The 17,204-nt window shown below is 48.0% G+C and overlaps 1 protein-coding gene across 2 annotated transcripts; it reads right to left on the bottom strand.

The window, feature by feature from the left end:
* Nucleotides 1-483: 483 nt before the first annotated feature.
* PPP1R3F (protein phosphatase 1 regulatory subunit 3F) lies at nucleotides 484-16,657 on the bottom strand. Of its 2 annotated transcripts, none has more exons than XM_090264800.1 (4): nucleotides 15,645-16,657; nucleotides 6,201-6,256; nucleotides 5,919-6,001; nucleotides 484-2,258 (listed from the first exon to the last, which is right to left on the bottom strand). In XM_090264800.1, the coding sequence occupies exons 1-4, from the start codon at nucleotides 16,643-16,645 to the stop codon at nucleotides 963-965; spliced, it is 2,436 nt and encodes an 811-aa protein (XP_090120926.1). In that variant the 5' UTR covers nucleotides 16,646-16,657; the 3' UTR covers nucleotides 484-962. The 2 variants fall into 2 exon arrangements, with proteins under 2 accessions (XP_090120926.1, XP_090120927.1); XM_090264801.1 differs by having other exon boundaries at nucleotides 5,919-5,998.
* Nucleotides 16,658-17,204: the final 547 nt, after the last annotated feature.

The raw sequence follows: 17,204 nt of genomic DNA, 5'->3' as shown, positions 1-17,204 counted from the left end.
TTGCGTTAGAAATGCAATGTCTTTTGATAGCAACTCTGGTATGAATTTTTCACAGCACATTAACTCCTCTGTCCTCTCTGAGGCCTTTCCAATCCTGGTGACAGAGGAGTCTCCCTGACGGTGTCAAAGGCTGTTTTTTTGTTTTGTTTTTAAGTAACTTTAAAACCTTGTGGCTGATTCAAAACCAACATGCCACATCCACAGCTGACCACATCCACCACTGCAACCACATGTGTGACACAAAACCATTATGTGGCTGCCACTCTTCCTCCCTCCTTGACAGCATGTGGAAATGACCAAAGGACCTGCCCCGCAGAGACCACTAGACCACATGTATTAAGACAGTAAGGTAAGTCAAGGACATACTGAAGCAGCAGCAGCAAACATGATCATGTCCCACGTCCCACTCCCCACTGTAGTCCTCCCATATGACCACCCTGCACTCTCATTCCTGAACAGGAGAACACTGCACAGCAAGACACATAATTTCTCATAGAGCTCTATTGTGGCATATAATAATAGGTACTCTATATAAATTAAATTAAAAATAAAGCTCCAGCAGGTTGCACAGGTTGGCTGTTAATAAATATATCTCTGGGTAATTGTGCCCCAAGACCAGCTCACGACCACTCTCCCTCATCCAGAGAATTATACAAAAATAAATACAGGTTTGGGGGGCAGGGAGAAGGGAGGACACGCCCAGTTCCATTCTGAATGTTGTCATTCCCACTATCCACCCATCCCCTGTTTCATTCCACTGGTATCACCACAGGAGCCCTGTGCTAACTGGAGAGCTCAGGGATGGGGAGACCTCTCTCCAGACAAGCATTCTCAGAAGCAATGGACCCCCTCACTATACAGGCCACACATTCATTAGGACCCTCTGGGGGTGGTGCAGGGGTAGCCCCTCCCCAGACCCCAGAGAGGGGGATGCTTGTTATTACTGGTCCCACAAGCAACTCCTAAGAGAACCAGGCCAGAGAGAGGCACAATGCAAGCACCAGGAGGGACATACCACTGTTCAGAGCCACAGGGACCACCACCAGGCCAGCAAGGACCCCCAGAGTCTGGGTCAAGGGCCCCCAGAGCTGGGGAGGCAAAATACACACACATTCTGCAGGGACTGTTACGGTGGGAGACCTCTTTGGGGACTCAAGGCTTGGGCCTGAACCCTCTTTATCCTGGGAGTTCACCTGGGGCCTGGTCAGGCTGGAAGGACAGATTTCAGCCTCCAAGGTACCAAGGAGAGTGAGATCTTGCCCCTGTGGGACTGGAACAGCTGGCTCCTTGCCAGATATAGAAACCAAGCTGTCTGCCCACTCAGTGGTGAACTCCATCCGGGCTTCTGTCCCACTCAGGAACCCAGTCACCCCAGATATTCCCCTATTCATTTGCAAAGAGTTGGTGTTCTTGCATATCCCCTTCTCTGGAGCCCCAGTGAACTGACCCTCTGTACCCAGAACCAAGGGGTTGTCACATCCCGAGCCCTCTGCCCATGGAAGCCACACATCTCCCATAGTGGTTACCATAGAATGGGCCCCAGAGAGAATTTCCGGAGGTGATTCCTTGGGGGTGCCCCCTTCTGGACTGGAGGGTATCATGGAGAGCCCATCTTCACCCTCCCCCTCCTCATCAGGGTCCTCGGTGTCCTTGATGAGCTCTACACCACGCCCAAGCCGGGCATAATGTAGTGTGATCTCCTCTGCCAGGGCACTGTTCAGAGCCCGCTCAGGGCCAGGCCACTTCAGGATCAGGTCGCGGTCCGTGAGTATGCCCGGGGGATGGCTGGGGGATACCCCTCCATCTGTGGAGCCCTCCCAGCTACTTCCTGCCCCACCTGCAGCCACAACAGCCCGCAGGCGGCTCAGGTGAGACAAATAGAGCTGCTCCAGCTCCTGGTCAATGGTGTCCTCACCAAGCAGCTCCTCCAACCCACTTATGACCTCCAAACCCCCGGAGGGCTCGTTCATAGTAGCCCCTACCATGGGGTCCTTATGGCCCCCTCCATTCTCACTGGATACTTCCCACGCAGCCTCCACCTGTTGCTGACTAGATTCCAGGAGAGGCCCAGCTGCCTCTTCACTTGCATCTGGTCCTGAGGCCTGGTCCCTGGGGGAGCCACCCAGGCCGCAGGGAAAGGAGGAGGGGGGAATCCTGATGGCAGGTGTCTGGGGAACCTCTCTGAAAGCCACAGGTGGACTGCTTCTGGGGATGTCACCTTCCTCTGGGGCTTTGCCAGTCACTGTAACTTCAGAAACCTGGAGCCACGAGGTGGGGGTGGGGAGAGGAGAAAAATGGGTAGAGGAGGGAATGAAACAAGCAGAGACAGTGAGAACTGGTAACAGCCCACACCCAGCCCCATAAGTGCTTCCAGCTTTAAAAAGAAAAAAAAAAAAAAAAACTCCTTAAAGGGCTTTCTGTAATTCTCTAAATTACAAGGACTACATCTTCTGTATTGAAATAACAAAATCAAATGAGGTAAAAGGGGGCTTCCTCCAGATCATAAAGCTGAGGTGAATGACTTTCAGTAAATACTGTTGGTTGGCTTCCAAAACATATCCAGAATATCCACATGAATTCTCATGTATTTTTTCTTTAAAAAAATTATTTCCTAGCTCTGTCTTTTGACAAGGCCTAGAAACAATGACCAACGTAGTAGCAACAAATACATTTGGTACCCAGATCTAAATACCATTCTCCACTAAAAGGAACCGGGGCTCCTTAAATAAATGGCTGTTTCCATGTTTGAGGCTGGTAAAGTACCAGGTGAGTCTGGGACATACTGCCATACCAGAATGTGAAAACGTGCTAAATAATTATGGGTATGTGTCAAAAGGACTCTGGAGCCGATCTAAATAAGCTTCCACTGGCCAGAGGCAGTTCAACTTAAGCATCTAAATAAGTAAATAAATAAATAAAGGCAGTGGATTGAAACTCATCAAAATTCATGGGTTAATAATGATATATGAAAACTAAAAATCTTTTATTTGGTCGCCTTTGGAGAAGTTGATATCTTCTGAAAACTGGTAAACAAAAAGGGAAAAATTAAGCATCTATACAGCTTTTTCTATACAAACTATGTACCTTCACGGTATACACCTCAAGACAGCCAGACAATTGATGTGAGAAAGTTTTTTCTTCTTTTTTTAAAGATTTTATACACTTATTTTTAGAGAGAAGGGAAGGAAGGGAGAAAGAGAGGGAGAGAAATATCAATGTGTGGTTGCCTCTCACATGCCCCCATCTGGGGACCTGTCCCGCAACCCAGGCATGTGCCCTGACTGGAAAACGAACCAGTGGAACTTTGGTTCACAGACTGGCATTAAATCCACTGAGCCACACCAGCCAGGGTGAAAGTTTTTCTTTAGAGAAGAATTCCATCTAATAAATGAAGTGGGGATAAGAGAATTAAACAGAATTGATTTAATTAATAATAATAGATTATATATAAATTGATTTAATAAAATTAATATTTTAATAAATTAATTAAATTTAATAATAGATCAGAATAATTAAATAGAATTAATAAATTAATTTAAAAATTAAATAAGAGCCATGGCTGGTGTGGCTCAGTGGATTGAGTGCTAGCCTGTGAATCAAAAGTTCACAGGTTCTATTCTCAGTCAGGGCACATGCCTGTGTTGCGGGCCAAGTTCCCCAGCTGGGGGCGTGCGAGAGGCAGCCAATGGATGTATCTCTCGCACATTGATGTTTCTCCCACTCTCCTCCTCCCTCCCTTCCCCTCTCTCTGACAAAGTAAATAAACAGCCTTTTTTTTAATTAAGTAAGAAATGTGTTTCCACATGAATGCAATCAGCCAAATCCAGACTGTGGGAAACTCTACAAGACAAACACTAAGTATCTTGAACAACCAAATTGCAAGAAAAGTGAGGGAGACTTAAAAATCTAAAATGAGCCCTGGTTGGTGTGGCTCAGTGGATTGCACTCCAGCCTGTGGACTAAAAAGTTCCTGATTCAATTCCTAGCCAGGGCACATGCCTGGGTTGCAGGCCAGGTCCCCAGTTGGGGGCATGCAAGAGGCAACCAATCCATGTTTCTCTCACACATTGTTTCTCTCTCTTTCTCTATCCTCCCTGTATCTAAAAATAAATAATTTTTTTTAAATTTAAAACTATCTATCAACCAAATGCAATGTGTTGACCTAGTTTGGATCCTAAAACACTTATGAGATAAGGAAATTTGAATCGTCGGCAGCCGTCCGTCTCGAGAGACGATGGTGTAGCTTCTTAAGAGTCTATCTGCACCGCCGAGAATGGTTGTGCAGTCCGACTCGGGAGTGACACGGTATCTGTCTCCTCCCGTGTTGAATCGACGTCTTGCGATGATGCTGGAGTGTCCTCTCCAGTGAAGCTGAAGCTACAGAGCCTGGGCAGGGTGATATGGAGGGTCTGCTGTTGCCCATGCAGCAGACACCCCCTCTCTTCGCAGCTGAAGGGTCCAAGGGAAAGACGGAGTCAATACAGCTTGGTTTCAGGTGTGCCGCAGGAGTTGCCGGTGTTGACTACAACGTCAAACCGCCTTAGGGACTCCGGCTCCGGATTTTCTGTCGGGGTTTACTCCCTTAGCCTTTCCTCTGAAGAGGTATGCCGCAAGGCAGCGGAGGTTTTTTGGAGTCAGAGTTTTCCTTCTCTGATGTGCCCTGACTGGAAGATCGAACCAGCGACACTTAGCTCGCAGGCCGACGCTCAATCCACTGAGCCAAACCAAATATTTGATGGTACTAAGGAATTACTGTTAATTTTCTGAAGTGTGATGATGGCACTGTGTTTTTTTAAGACTTATTAATTGTATGAGATACAAACAGAAGCATTTATGGATAGGATAATATCTGGATTTTTTTTTTCTAGTCTATTTCCCTCACAGCAGCCAGAGGGAGCCTCTTTAATCCTAAATCAGATTAAGGAAGGCCCTTCCCAGCTCATGACCCTCCTGTGAGTCCCTTGTCACTCAGAGTAGAAGCCAAAGTCTTCTTCATGGTCCATGAGGCCCTATACAATCTGTCCCTGTAGTCTCTCCAACCTCACTTCTTCCTGCTCCCCTCACTCACTGCTCCTGGCTGTTCCTCACACATATTAGTCATGGTCCTGCTCCAGGACTTTACACTTGCATGGGATGTTCTTAACCTAGTTATCCACATGGCTCACTCTCTCACCTTCTTCAGATCTTTGCTCAAATCTCGCTTACCACTAAGGCCCTCCCTGACCGCTCTAAAGTCTAAAGTTGCAAACTTGTCACATACACACACGCCCTCATATTCTCTCTCTTTCTCTCTCTCTCTCTCCCCTCTCTTTCCACACCCTCTACCTCCCTCCCTCCCCTTCCTCTCCCAATCCCTTTTATCCCTCAGCACTCATCATCATCTAAAACACCATATAGCCCCAGCTGGTGTGGTTCAGTGGTTGAGCACTGGCCTGCAAACCAAAAGGTCACTGGTTCAATTCCCAGTCAGGGCACGTGTCTGGGTTGCAGGCCAGGTCCCCAGTTGGGGGGATGTGAGAGGCAACCACACACTGGTGTTTCTCTCCCTCTCTTTCTCCCTCCCTTCCTTTCTCTCTAAAAGTAAATAATCTAAAACACCCTATATTTTTCTGTTATTCTGTTTTGTTCTGTCTCACTCCACTAAAATGTAAGTCCCATGAAGATAGCATTTTTGGCCACGACCATATTCCTAGAATCTCAACAGTGCTTTGCACAGAGCAGGTATTCGATATATATTTGCTAAGTTAACAAATGACATTAGCATAAGCCCAAGTAAATAACTGCATTCTACACTTCCACCATAAGGTTCTGATTTGGGGGAATTTCCCTCCTGCCTAGGGTGGACCTAATGCACGTCAGCACCCACCACCCAGCCTCCCATCAGGCTGTCTATCCTGAGGCCTCCAGGGCCTGCTTACCTGAAGTGTCATCTGTGGCCACGGACGGAGTGGGGTGGGGGCCACCAGGGGACCCACTGACTCATGGACGCCAGGACGCTCTGCTGAAGAGAAGAGAAGGGCAGTGTTGGGGTGAGGCAGGTGTACAAACAGGCTTGGTTTTGTTAAGAAATCTGTTTTAGCCAATAGGCAGTTTTGCCCCCGAAGCTTTCTGTATCTCTTAATTTGTATAGAAATGAAAGGGGGAGAAAGAAAGAAATGGTAAATATAAGCTAAAACTCCTACCGCCTGCCAATTGCTTACCCACAGCAGGGGTATTATCATCCATGCTCTTCATCCTCAGCTCTTCCTCGTTAGGCCTGCGGGGCAGAGGAGAGAATCCATGGATCCAACACCCTGAGAAGCCAGTTCTGCCATCCACCAGCAACTTCTGAGCCTGACATCTGCTGTCTTCTCTTCTGTTACCTCCTTCTAGCTGGATTATAAAAACCCTACACATTCATTGTAGAAAATTTACAATACAGGGAAGCATAAAGCAATTAAAAGTGACATGTTAGCCAAAGGCAACCACCATCACCATTTTGGAAATTTTCATTCCAGACATTCTATAAGTGTTTAGATTATGCAGGTATAATTTCACAGCTGGCTTTGTCCATTTAACAGTAAGAAGTACCATTATATTCTTCTGTAAACATTTGAAATGGCTGCTTCCTACTCCTATTATATGGGCTCACCATACAGTATATAACCATTCCCATCCTACTGAGCAGCTACATTGTTTCCTCCGTTTTACTCTCACAAAGCAGGCTTCAGCAGAAATCCTTGGGTACAGCTTTATGAACAACTTGGATCATTTCTTTAGGGTATCTTCCTGGCTATAGAAGTACCCATCTTTTCCAAGAAAGGGCAGGTGAGGACTGTGGGGTGCAGGAAGCAGCAAAGGGGAGAAAGTGACTGGAGAATGGGAAAGAGGTCCTCAGGAAAAGAAGTAACCCCAGGGTCACAAAAGCTTGGGTCCCACTGCCAACCCTCCACCCATCACCTGGCAAGAGACCTAACCTCCCTGAGCCTCACCCCCTCACCTTAAAACAGAGCACAGGGGATCCAGGATGTGCACACCAAGCACAGGGCAGTCAAAAGAAATCAGGACATCAATCCAGACACCAATGCCTGGCTCAGATGAGGGGCTGAATCAACCGTAGATACTTGTTGGTCTTGATCCTCCTTCACCAAGCAAATCAAACCCCAAGGTCTGAGTGACATAAGCCAAGCGTATTTCAGCCAGTCCCTGCCAGAGGTGTGGTCCCGAGGATCATGGGGAAATCACTGTTCTGATTCTCACAAATGAGTATCAAAAGCTTAGAGATTAAGGCAGAGAGGGAAGCATTGGCTGAAACATGTGGAGATCTGACGTTAGCTCAGGTAACTTGACGATGTTGACATTTCTGAAAATGGTTGCAATTTTTTTGAAAACACGTAATCACAATTATCTTTACAGAAACAAAATATCACAGTAGTTACTATGGTGCTAGGCACTGTGTTAAGTGTTCCATACATACTATTCATTAAATCCTCACAGCAACACTGAGATAGGTCCTTTTAATCCTCTGAAGTAGGCAGTGATTTTTAAAATATGTTATTTATTTTCACAGAAAGGGGAAGGGAGGGAGAAAGAGGGAAACATTGATCAGTTGCCTCTTCCACACACCCCAAAGGGGATCAGACCCCACAACCCAGTCATGTACCCTGACGAGGAATCAAACTGGTGACCTTTATCTTTGCAGAACAACACCCAACCAACTGAGCCATACAGGTCAGGGCTGAAGTAGGCAGTATTACCATCATCTTAAGGATGATGAAATGGAAGCTGAGTAAATGACTCAAGGCTAGCAGAAGGATCAAAACCAAGGCCTTCCTGCTCCTAAGTCTGCTCTCAACCAACGAACTGCTGTTACTTGGATGAGGGAGACTGAGGTCTCACTCCAGACAAGATCCCTACCTCCTCCTTCTTTCAGGCTTTTCTTTAGACCTGCCTTTTGCACACACATTCATTCCCAGCTTCCCTGCCTTCATAGGACATGTCACTAGGAAACCACCAGACACAGAAGTGGCTGCAAGAACTGCTTTTTATTAGTACCCTTGAGGAGGAAACCTGAACCCTATACATGGATCTAGAGTCTGGAAACTCCAGAAGGAACCATTTGTCTTTCTCCATGAACCAGGGCTCATGCACCTCACTAGCGGTCTTTAGATGAGAATACTACAGGTCCTGGAGTGGGTGAGGCCAGAAGCCCAACCATTGACTCCTCCCCATCGTGGATAAGAAAGGGGACTTCAGAGCAAACCGGCTTGGTGCTGCACCAGTCCTCTCAGTGGCTCTAAAACCCAGATCTTTGGAGTTGTGGCCCAACACGACTTCTGCTCACTTCTTTTGCTGGTGTAGTCTTTCATTCAAGAAAATGGCATCTTCCTAGGATCTTCTAATGCAAGCCTCTTCAAGAAGATCCACAGACAGAAAGGCAGCCCTCCCTCCCAGGGGCAGGACTAGGCAAGCTGTAACCTGCCATTTGGCCCAGAGCTGACATACATGACAACCAGACTTTTAAAAGCCACTCCAGTGCCCTAGATGTATATGAAAAGAGAAGGGGGTGTGGGTTTAGGACAGAGCCAACCAGCAGGAAAAGAACTCCACAGTTCAGTTGAAGGAAGAGAGAGAAGAAAAACAAATACAAAACAAATCCTTTGGCCCCCAAAGCATCTCTTCCATAGCCAAGGAGGGTGAGAAGAGGGGCAACATCCAAAAATCAAGTCAAGCAATTCAGCCAGCCCCAAGACCCATGAAGTCGGCAAAAAGTACACAGTAGGTCACTCCCTACCACTGAAGTCAGAGATGAAAGCAGGAGACATAAGCCATCTGTTGTTCACCTCCTCCACCACGGGCCCTTTTCATTGATACATCAAGTCATTTGAAAACCTTCACATCTATCTTTCAAAGCAACACCCTTCCCTTTCTACAAATATAAAAACACTCAAGAAACAATGTCTCTACATTTGTTAACTACACACCACTGATAATACCCAAAGAGGGCTCCATTTTGAAGACAGTGTTTGAAACTCTGAGCTTAAAGAAAAGGAACACCTAAATATCCTTTGACTATCTTTCACAGTAAACATTTGAGGGCAACTATGACTTTAATCAAAAGAATAGCGAGAGAAATGGAGTACCAATGTATACTAACTCATCAATAACAGAGAAGGGTTCTTAGAAAAATGGAGAGGGAAAAGATTAAGAACAAAACTGTACCTCCAGTGTGATTACTAATTTTTGAGAAGGAAACCTGCTCTTTTGGCACCAGCCCCACAAATGCCACATGGTTATCTCCTCAAAGGCAATGGACAACAGTGGGTTGGAACACACAGGCCTAGGGACATTTTGGACACACCTTTGGTTGCTCTTGGGAACTAATCAAAACAGTGTAGCCTAGATGGGGCCTGTATGTCAGTCGCCTGGCCATGAAAATTCTTCCTGCCATCAGGAAACTCAATGGCCGCTGACCTCAGATGGCACCCAGAGAAACCAGGGGGTGAGATTTCAGAAATAGGTGCCATCAGTCCCAGCCTCGGCCAGCCAAAATAGAACAAAAAAGTGAATCTCCAGTCAGAGTGAGCGAGCAAGGGTTGACAACCCACATGGGAAAAGAGAAGCACTTTCAGAGCACTCACATCACTGCCATCACCACCGCCCATGGCCTCCGTAAGCACCCCCAACGGTCATGTTTTCAAAGAACTTGTCCAGCCCGAAGTGGGTCATGCATTGAAACCCAAAGGGAAACTTAGCAGACCCCAGCTCTCATGCAGTCAACCTGAAGATAAGGCTATGGGGGGAGGGGGTGTGGGGGCATGAGACAGGTGGCTTAAGAATTCAGAAACCTGCCCTGTGATACTTGGAATCCCAGTTACTCTGAGCCATCTGCTTTCTGAAAAGCAGAGGGTTTGAAGGTGGCTGTGAAAGCCACCATGTTATGTGAGGCATTGCTCTCTTTCCCAACTAGTCGGTGTCAGTGTCAACTCTGGGACAATCCACCAGGGTGGAGGGAAAAGAAGAGTTTACTGTGTTATGAGCTTCTTTTACAGCAGTAACTTCATTCACTTGACGATGGCCCACCGTAAGAAATACATTGTACATCAGAATCTAGCACACCCCATGCATGTGTAAATATACATACATAACAGAGAAACACTTACCTTTAGTACACTGCGATGCACTCATTATTCCCTATGCTATTTTTAAAGTGTTTGTTGGAATCCAATAAATTGATTTCACATCTTAACCAAGGGTCATGACAAGGGTAATTTTGAATAAACCCAACTCTGCCACCTACCAGCTGTGTGACCTGAACCTCTCTATGCCTCAGTTTCTTCATCTGTGAAGAGGGAATAATAGTGATACCAACCTCAGAGAGCTGGATTGAGGAAATATGGGAAAATTGTCTATCAAGTACTTAACAGTAATCCCCTCCACTTTCCCAGAGGGAAACTGAGGCTCTGAACAGGAAAGTAACTTACCCAGCTGGTAAGACACATCACCTAACCTGATATAGCAGTTAAAAACTGGTCCACTAGAGCAAGACTGCCCCAACGCAGATCCCAGCTCTGCCACTCTCGAAGCATGTGGCTTCAGGTCCATGTCCTTAATTATGATGCCCTACCAGTTTTCTGTGGAATAAGAGGATCACTTTTGCACTAAGTCCTCACTCTCCAGACAACTAAAGATGACCCATGGCCCATCCTGTTTTGAATTTGATTGTTCTGGTTTCCCCTAAGGCTGCCAACTTGGTAAGTAGGTTGGGTTCCCATCCATTCAGTACAGGTGCACCTAAACAATCATTGAGGCTTTACTGTGCATCCGCTCAGTGACAGATCCTGGAGATACAATGGTGAGCAAACCAGACTAGGAAGCTTACAATTTACTGTGAAGGAAGACATTAAAAAAATACTCACACTCATTCTTTCAACAAACATTTATTGAGCACCTGTTAAGTGCCAGGCACCATGGCAGGCCCTGCAGGAATACAGAGGTGAATAAAAGCAGACCATGTCCCTACCCCTCACGGAGCTTACAGTCTACCAGGGCAGAGAGGGCCATCCAATAATCCTCTAATGAAGGTCTAACTACAAACTGAGGCCAGTGCCTTCTGAAAAGGAAAGAATGTCCTAAAACAAGGGGACCCTGGCCCACACAAGTCAGAGAGAGCTTAGAATGCTTAGAAGGAAAACAAGCAAGGGAGGGATAGGGGAGTGAGAAGCTGCTCAGAACAGTGCTGGAAGTAATGGATTCAATCTCGAACAAGAGTTTGAGGCATCTTTGGGGCATTAGCAAAGTGGAGACATTGAGTTTGAATATATGAGGCTAAAAGAAAGGGCAAGGAGAAAGAGTAGTTAAGAGGAAAAGCAGCAGAGCATGTTTCCAAGGCAAGGGAACAGAGTATTTTAAGTAAGAGTGCTCAACCACTTCAAGAAGAAAACCAAAAACCCACCTATGGAATCTAAGATGCAGTAGGCTGAAGCAAGTGGAAAAAGCAAGTGTAGGCAACTCTTTAGAGCAGGGTCAGAAATTAAGGGGAGGATGATTACGTGCTGGCCAGGAGCAGTGTAGACAGAGGTGGGATCAAAGGACAGATTTTTAGGACAGCAGAGATGCATGCATAAATGCCGATAGAAAATCAGGTGAGGAGAGCAGTGAAGAGCTGCTGGGAAAGAAAAATTGATTATGTCAGGTTCTGGAGCAAATGGCAGAGAATGGAATCCAGAGTATGAGTGGAGGAACTGGCTTAAGGGAAGAAAGAGCCCCCTCCTCCCCTATAACACAAAGGAGACAAATCAGTTTGCAGGCATGGGGACTGAAAGTTGTGGGGAGTTCCACTCATGGCTTCTATTTGTTTGGTTTTTGGGTTTTTTTTAAGCAGGAAGTAAAGTCTGAAGGTAAAGAACACTTGAAAGAATCACATCAGGAAGGAGACAAGAATGGATCACAAAAATAGGACATCCAGGCAGGGTGGAAAATGATCCTTAATTTGTGATGATACTCATGTGCTCTACTACACAACATTCGCTAACAGAGCTTACGTGCTTGGCTGATGGACACTATGAAAAAAAAACAGGGCCCGAGGAGGTTGGAATGAACAGCCTTCCTGGAAGAAGCCTTCTTTGAACTGAAGGATCAAAACAAGGAGACTTCAAGGGGCACAGGACCAACATTCCTGGTGACGAAAACAGGATGGGCAAAGGCCATGATGCAGGAAGGGGCAAGGATTCTTGGTAAGATCATGGTGGTAGGAGCTCAGAAGGCAGAGGGCAGCATGAGATGCGACTAGCAGCTACAGAGGCCAGACTGGGGGAGAGGGCAGGGAGTGCTTCAAGGCCATGCTGAGGCTTTCTTGGTCTTTGTTCTTAAGGATAGGACACTTCATAAGGGTGTTAAACCAAGGCAGACTAGGAGGGCTCCTCCCAACACCAGCCCTAGAACTTTGGGAACCCCAGTTTGCTCATCTGGGAAAAATATATAAAACAGTCTATCTAACTCCAGGAACATTGAAAGGATAAGATGACTCTTTGAACATTGAAAGGATTAGATGATACTTTGCATGCAAATAGCCAAGTGCCTAGACCTCTTCCAGGTCTCAAATGACAAGCCCTCTGTATCAATCCCTTTCCACCCAGTTCCACCACAAGCCCTCTGACATTTCGGTGTCAGTCTGCATCTTCTTCCTTGTATGAACCTAGCACTGTGCCCAGCACATAGTAGGCCCTCAATAAATGCTTGCTGATGGGTTATCTCTAAGCCTAAGAGTTATCAAAAGCCTGGTCTGGCAACTCAGGGAATGCAGCCATTTCAGTTTCTCAGCTGTATCCCAATGGCTACCATCAACTTCTCCCATGCTTCCACGTGGCTGCACCTGGTGCACAGCAGGCCTATAGCCATCACTTTCTGAATGGGAAAACCTCTATGACAGGGCTCCAACAGGTTAAGGCTATCTTCTGAGATCCTCCACCATTTCCAAGAGGGCTGAGTCTCAAGGGGCAGCTGTTCTTCAACAGTGCTCCAACTCATCGGCAGCATACAGGTTTTAAAACAATAATAAGTTGAAATGTACTAGCCAAGAAAGCCACCAACCTACAAAGAAAATCGTATCGCTGATCTTGCAATGAGCACCAACCTCCCCTTGCAAGAGCTGAGATCAAAAGATAAAGAAGCTATCAAAAAGCCATCTGCCCACTTAAAATAATATCACAAGTCATGTTAGGAACCACAGACCTGGGGCTAGATACCAAAACAATTGTCTGAACAGGCTGTTTCAATTTCTCCTTAAAACCACCCATGTATTTTAAAAGAAAAACACCCTCTCCACCCACCTTGGCCCTGCAAGCTTTTGATTTCTCTGTTCCCTTCCTTTCACACTCTAAAATGACCAAACTCCACTAGCCAAACTGTTGAGTCTTAGAGACAGGGCTCCCAGGACAGCTGGCTTGGGATGATGACCTAGGAAAAGGTGATTCTGGGATACTGGAACAGCTCAGTATCTTGATCTGGGTAGAGGTTACACAAGGGCACAGATATGTAAAAATCCACTGAGCCCTACACTTAAAATCAGTACACTTTATGTAGCTATCCCTTAATAAAGAAAAAAAGAGAGAGAACAAAGCATAACATGCTGGGAACACTAGGAGCAAAATGCAGAATTTGCCTGAATTCTATCAAGCCTTCAAGAGCAACTATTTAAAAAAACTTGTTTCAGTCCCATCAGTCACTAGCTGAAAGAACTTGAACGAGCTGGCTTACCTCTCTGAACTATTTCACTCTCTATTAAATGGGCATAACCATAGCACCTATAGCACACAGCATGCACAGCAGCAGGACTTGGGAGAATGGACTCGAAGCTCTTAGCACAAGTATTAGTACATGCCAGCCACTGTTATCTTTTGCAGCTACCACCAAGCTTCAGTTACCTTGCCAATGTTTGCTGCGTCCAATCCAATCAAAGTGACTGTCATTCTCCTTTAGCAGATGAGAATACTGAGGCAAGGACACACAGCTGATGACAAGCAGAGCAGAGTTTGGGAGGAGAATCCAAGGAACTGTATGTGTGATTAAGTACTAACACTAGCTAACCCCTATATGGCACTACTACGAGCCAGGCTAGGTTCTGAGTGCTTTTACTCATCTCCTGTGAAGTAGGTATAATTATCTGTTTTACAGATGAGGGTACGGAGACACAATGCAGCTGGCCAAGGTTACAAGGCCAACATAAATGGGAGATCTGGGATTTGAACCCAGGTACTGATGCCAGAATCTACACTCTTGACACTGAAAGGAAAGCCAAACTACCTACCCCCTTAAACTAAGTCTCAGGTTACTCTGGGTCTCACAGGTAAATAAGTGGGTGCTTGCCTGCTTGTTCAAGTACCCAGGCACATCTGCCCACCAACTGAGCTAGACTGTTCTGAACCACTCACAGCCTAAGGCCTTGCCAGGACCACAAACTTGCAGCCAGAGGCTTCTGATCCAGCACATACAAGGTCCAAAAATCACTTTCCCATTCCCAGTCTTCTCATGACCAGGGACATGTATGTATTTCCCACATGTGCATGACAAATCTCCTTATCCCAGACCAGACTTAGGTGACCCCAAAAAGAATCAGGACTATCTGCTAGAACTTGAAGAACTCAGAGCTTGATAGAGAAAACCTAAGAGAATCTTGTCTCAGGGCCTCCTGGGGTTAACTGGCTCTTTTTCCCAGGCAGCATGGCAAAAACAGAGATTCAAGTCCAGGCCCATATGATTCTGCCTCTGCCAATAGCCAATGCTTCCCTGTGCGAGCATGGACTCAGCCACTCATATCCACAGGAGGCCTCAGACTGGATTAGAGCATAACAGTAAAGAGTGCGCAGGCTTCAAGTTTAGTCATGGCTGAAATGGAAAAGCCAGGCACCATCATTTCCTTAGTTTTGCTCTCTGGAGCCCTGGTTTCCTGCTCTGTCAAATGGGGATCAGATTCCCTGCCCCATAACTAGCCAGGCCCCTTGTCCACACTACCATGTCACAGCAGTTCTCTCCAATCTATCACATGGCCTATCATTCATACCAAGCTCATTCCCACCTCAGGACCTTTGCACTTGCTATTCTCTCTGCCTAGAACACCTTTGCTCCCACGTGCACATAACTGCTCCTCTTTAGCATTCAGAACTCAGTTTAAATGGCACCTCCTCAGAAGTTCTCCCAGTTTCCTTTTATACAAACTCGCTTCTTCCATATCTGTGTATAATTCTTATCAACCAGGACTCACCTCCTCAAAAGCCCTCCCTGAACACCCCAAGGCAGGTAGTCTCTCCCAAACTTTCTCCCCTTACTCAATTTTACTTTCCTCTCAGCAGCTAGCCTTATTCCTGTATTTCTTATCTGCTTGCTTGTTGTTTTCTCCAACTGTCTGCCATAGGAACCTGTATGATCCTTGAGGGCAGGAAAGATGTCTTGTTCAGGGCTTTACAATGGAATTCAATAAATGAATGAATAAAACCCTAGTAATACAGAGCCTAGCACATGTTCGGCCTCCATTACTCTTTCACTGACTGACTGAATGTGCCCTCCTCCCTGTCTTGGAGAGCAGGCCTGAGGGGTTCCTGGGTCAGGATGCTTGTCCTACATCCTAGACACAGCCCAATGTTGGAGGTGGCGCTGGCAGACATTACCTGCGCCTCACCGGCTTCATGCAGCTCTTCAGCTGCCTGGCCTCAGCCTCCACGGGACCCTGGGACTCGGGCTGTGGCTCCAGCTGCGGCAGCTGCTGCTGCTGGGGCAGCCCTTCAGCATCAGTGGGCATGGGAGCGGGTGCGATCCGGAGCAGGACTGTGTAGTTTCGGCCGTGGTTGTTGGCCCAGAAAGTGCCCTCGGGGGTCTCATAGCGCACCACGAAGTCCAGGCGCGCACCATCACCCGCACCCTCAGCAAAGGGCAGCTGGAAGGCAAAGCGGTCGGTGCGGCCGCCGTCATCAGGTGAGGATGCGGACGCCTGGCTGGAGACCAGGCCAAGACCCGCATCCAGGATGGGATCTCCTGTTCCTGGTCCTCCCGCTCCTGCCCCCAGAGGGCTGCGCGGGACGTAGCGCGCTGGGTGGTCGCAGAAGGAAGCCCAGCCGTCGTGTGAGGCCCGCACGTGCACCGCCTTCTCAAAGGAGAGGTTAAGCACGCGCACCAACCCGCGCAGCACTGGTGGGCGCCCCCCCGGCACCCACACCCCGGCACCCCCGGGGACCGCTCCGGGAGGCGGCAGCAATGCCTCCAGCTCCACCATGACGCGCCCCAAGCGCTCCAGACGGCCCGGTGCAGGCGGCAGCGAAAATGTGGGCACCAAGTAAAAACCCCCGCCAGCGGGGACGGGGCACAGCGGTGAGGGCTCGGGGCAAGCCTCCTCTTCCTCCTCCCCTTCATCCCCATCCTCGCCATCGTCGTCTTCGTCAGCCCCGCCGCCATCGCCATCTTGCCCGGCCACCGCCGCCATCTTGCCCTCCCCGGGCCCGCCCCATGGCCGGTAGCGGCGCAGCTGCGCCAGCGGCAGCCCCAGGGCCTCATCAGCGAAAAGCACCCTCCGCGGGGCCACCGCTGCCTCGACAGAGGTGCGGGGCCCGCCCGCGGCCGGCGAGGGGGGCGCAGGAGGACGCAGCGGGGGCTCCACAGGGGCCGTGCGCGCCATATCGGCGGCGGCGGCGGCACCGACGGCACCGGTGGCGGTACCGGCGGGGGCAGGGCCTGAAGGGGCTAGCAGCCAATGGGAAGGCCCGAGCGGGGGCGCACGGCTCTCGCTGGCCGTAGGCAGCTTGATGAAGACAGGTATATCAGACAACCAATGGGGAGCCGCGCATCAGTGACGTACACGGTTAATCAAGTGCAGGATGAGCACGCAGCCAATAGGAATTCCCGAGAGTGGGCGGTGTAGGAGGTGAGATCGGTGAAGCAATGGGAAAGCTTGAATTGGGGTAGTGTAGGGTCTGAGATCAAGAGAAGTAGGACAGCTAATGAAGTGTGAACGGGATTGGCATCTAGGCGGCGGGGAAAATGGAATGGCTACAGGCGATGGTTGTAGCAGGCAGCGAAACGAGAGGTCCGAAAAGTAGGAAATCCCAGGGTTGCATAGGTAGGTAGTGGGATGGAAGCTAGATACAGAGAACAACCAATGGGGAGCCACGCGCTGAAGGCGTAGAGAAGTGGGTGATGATAATGGCCAATGGGGGATTCCTGTGAGCGAGCACAAG

The sequence above is a fragment of the Furipterus horrens genome, unplaced genomic scaffold (assembly GCF_987537825.1).
Source record: "Furipterus horrens unplaced genomic scaffold, mFurHor1.1.pri manual_scaffold_17, whole genome shotgun sequence".
NCBI classification, from domain to species: Eukaryota; Metazoa; Chordata; class Mammalia; order Chiroptera; family Furipteridae; genus Furipterus; species Furipterus horrens.
This window is presented reverse-complemented; position numbering and strand designations above follow the sequence as displayed.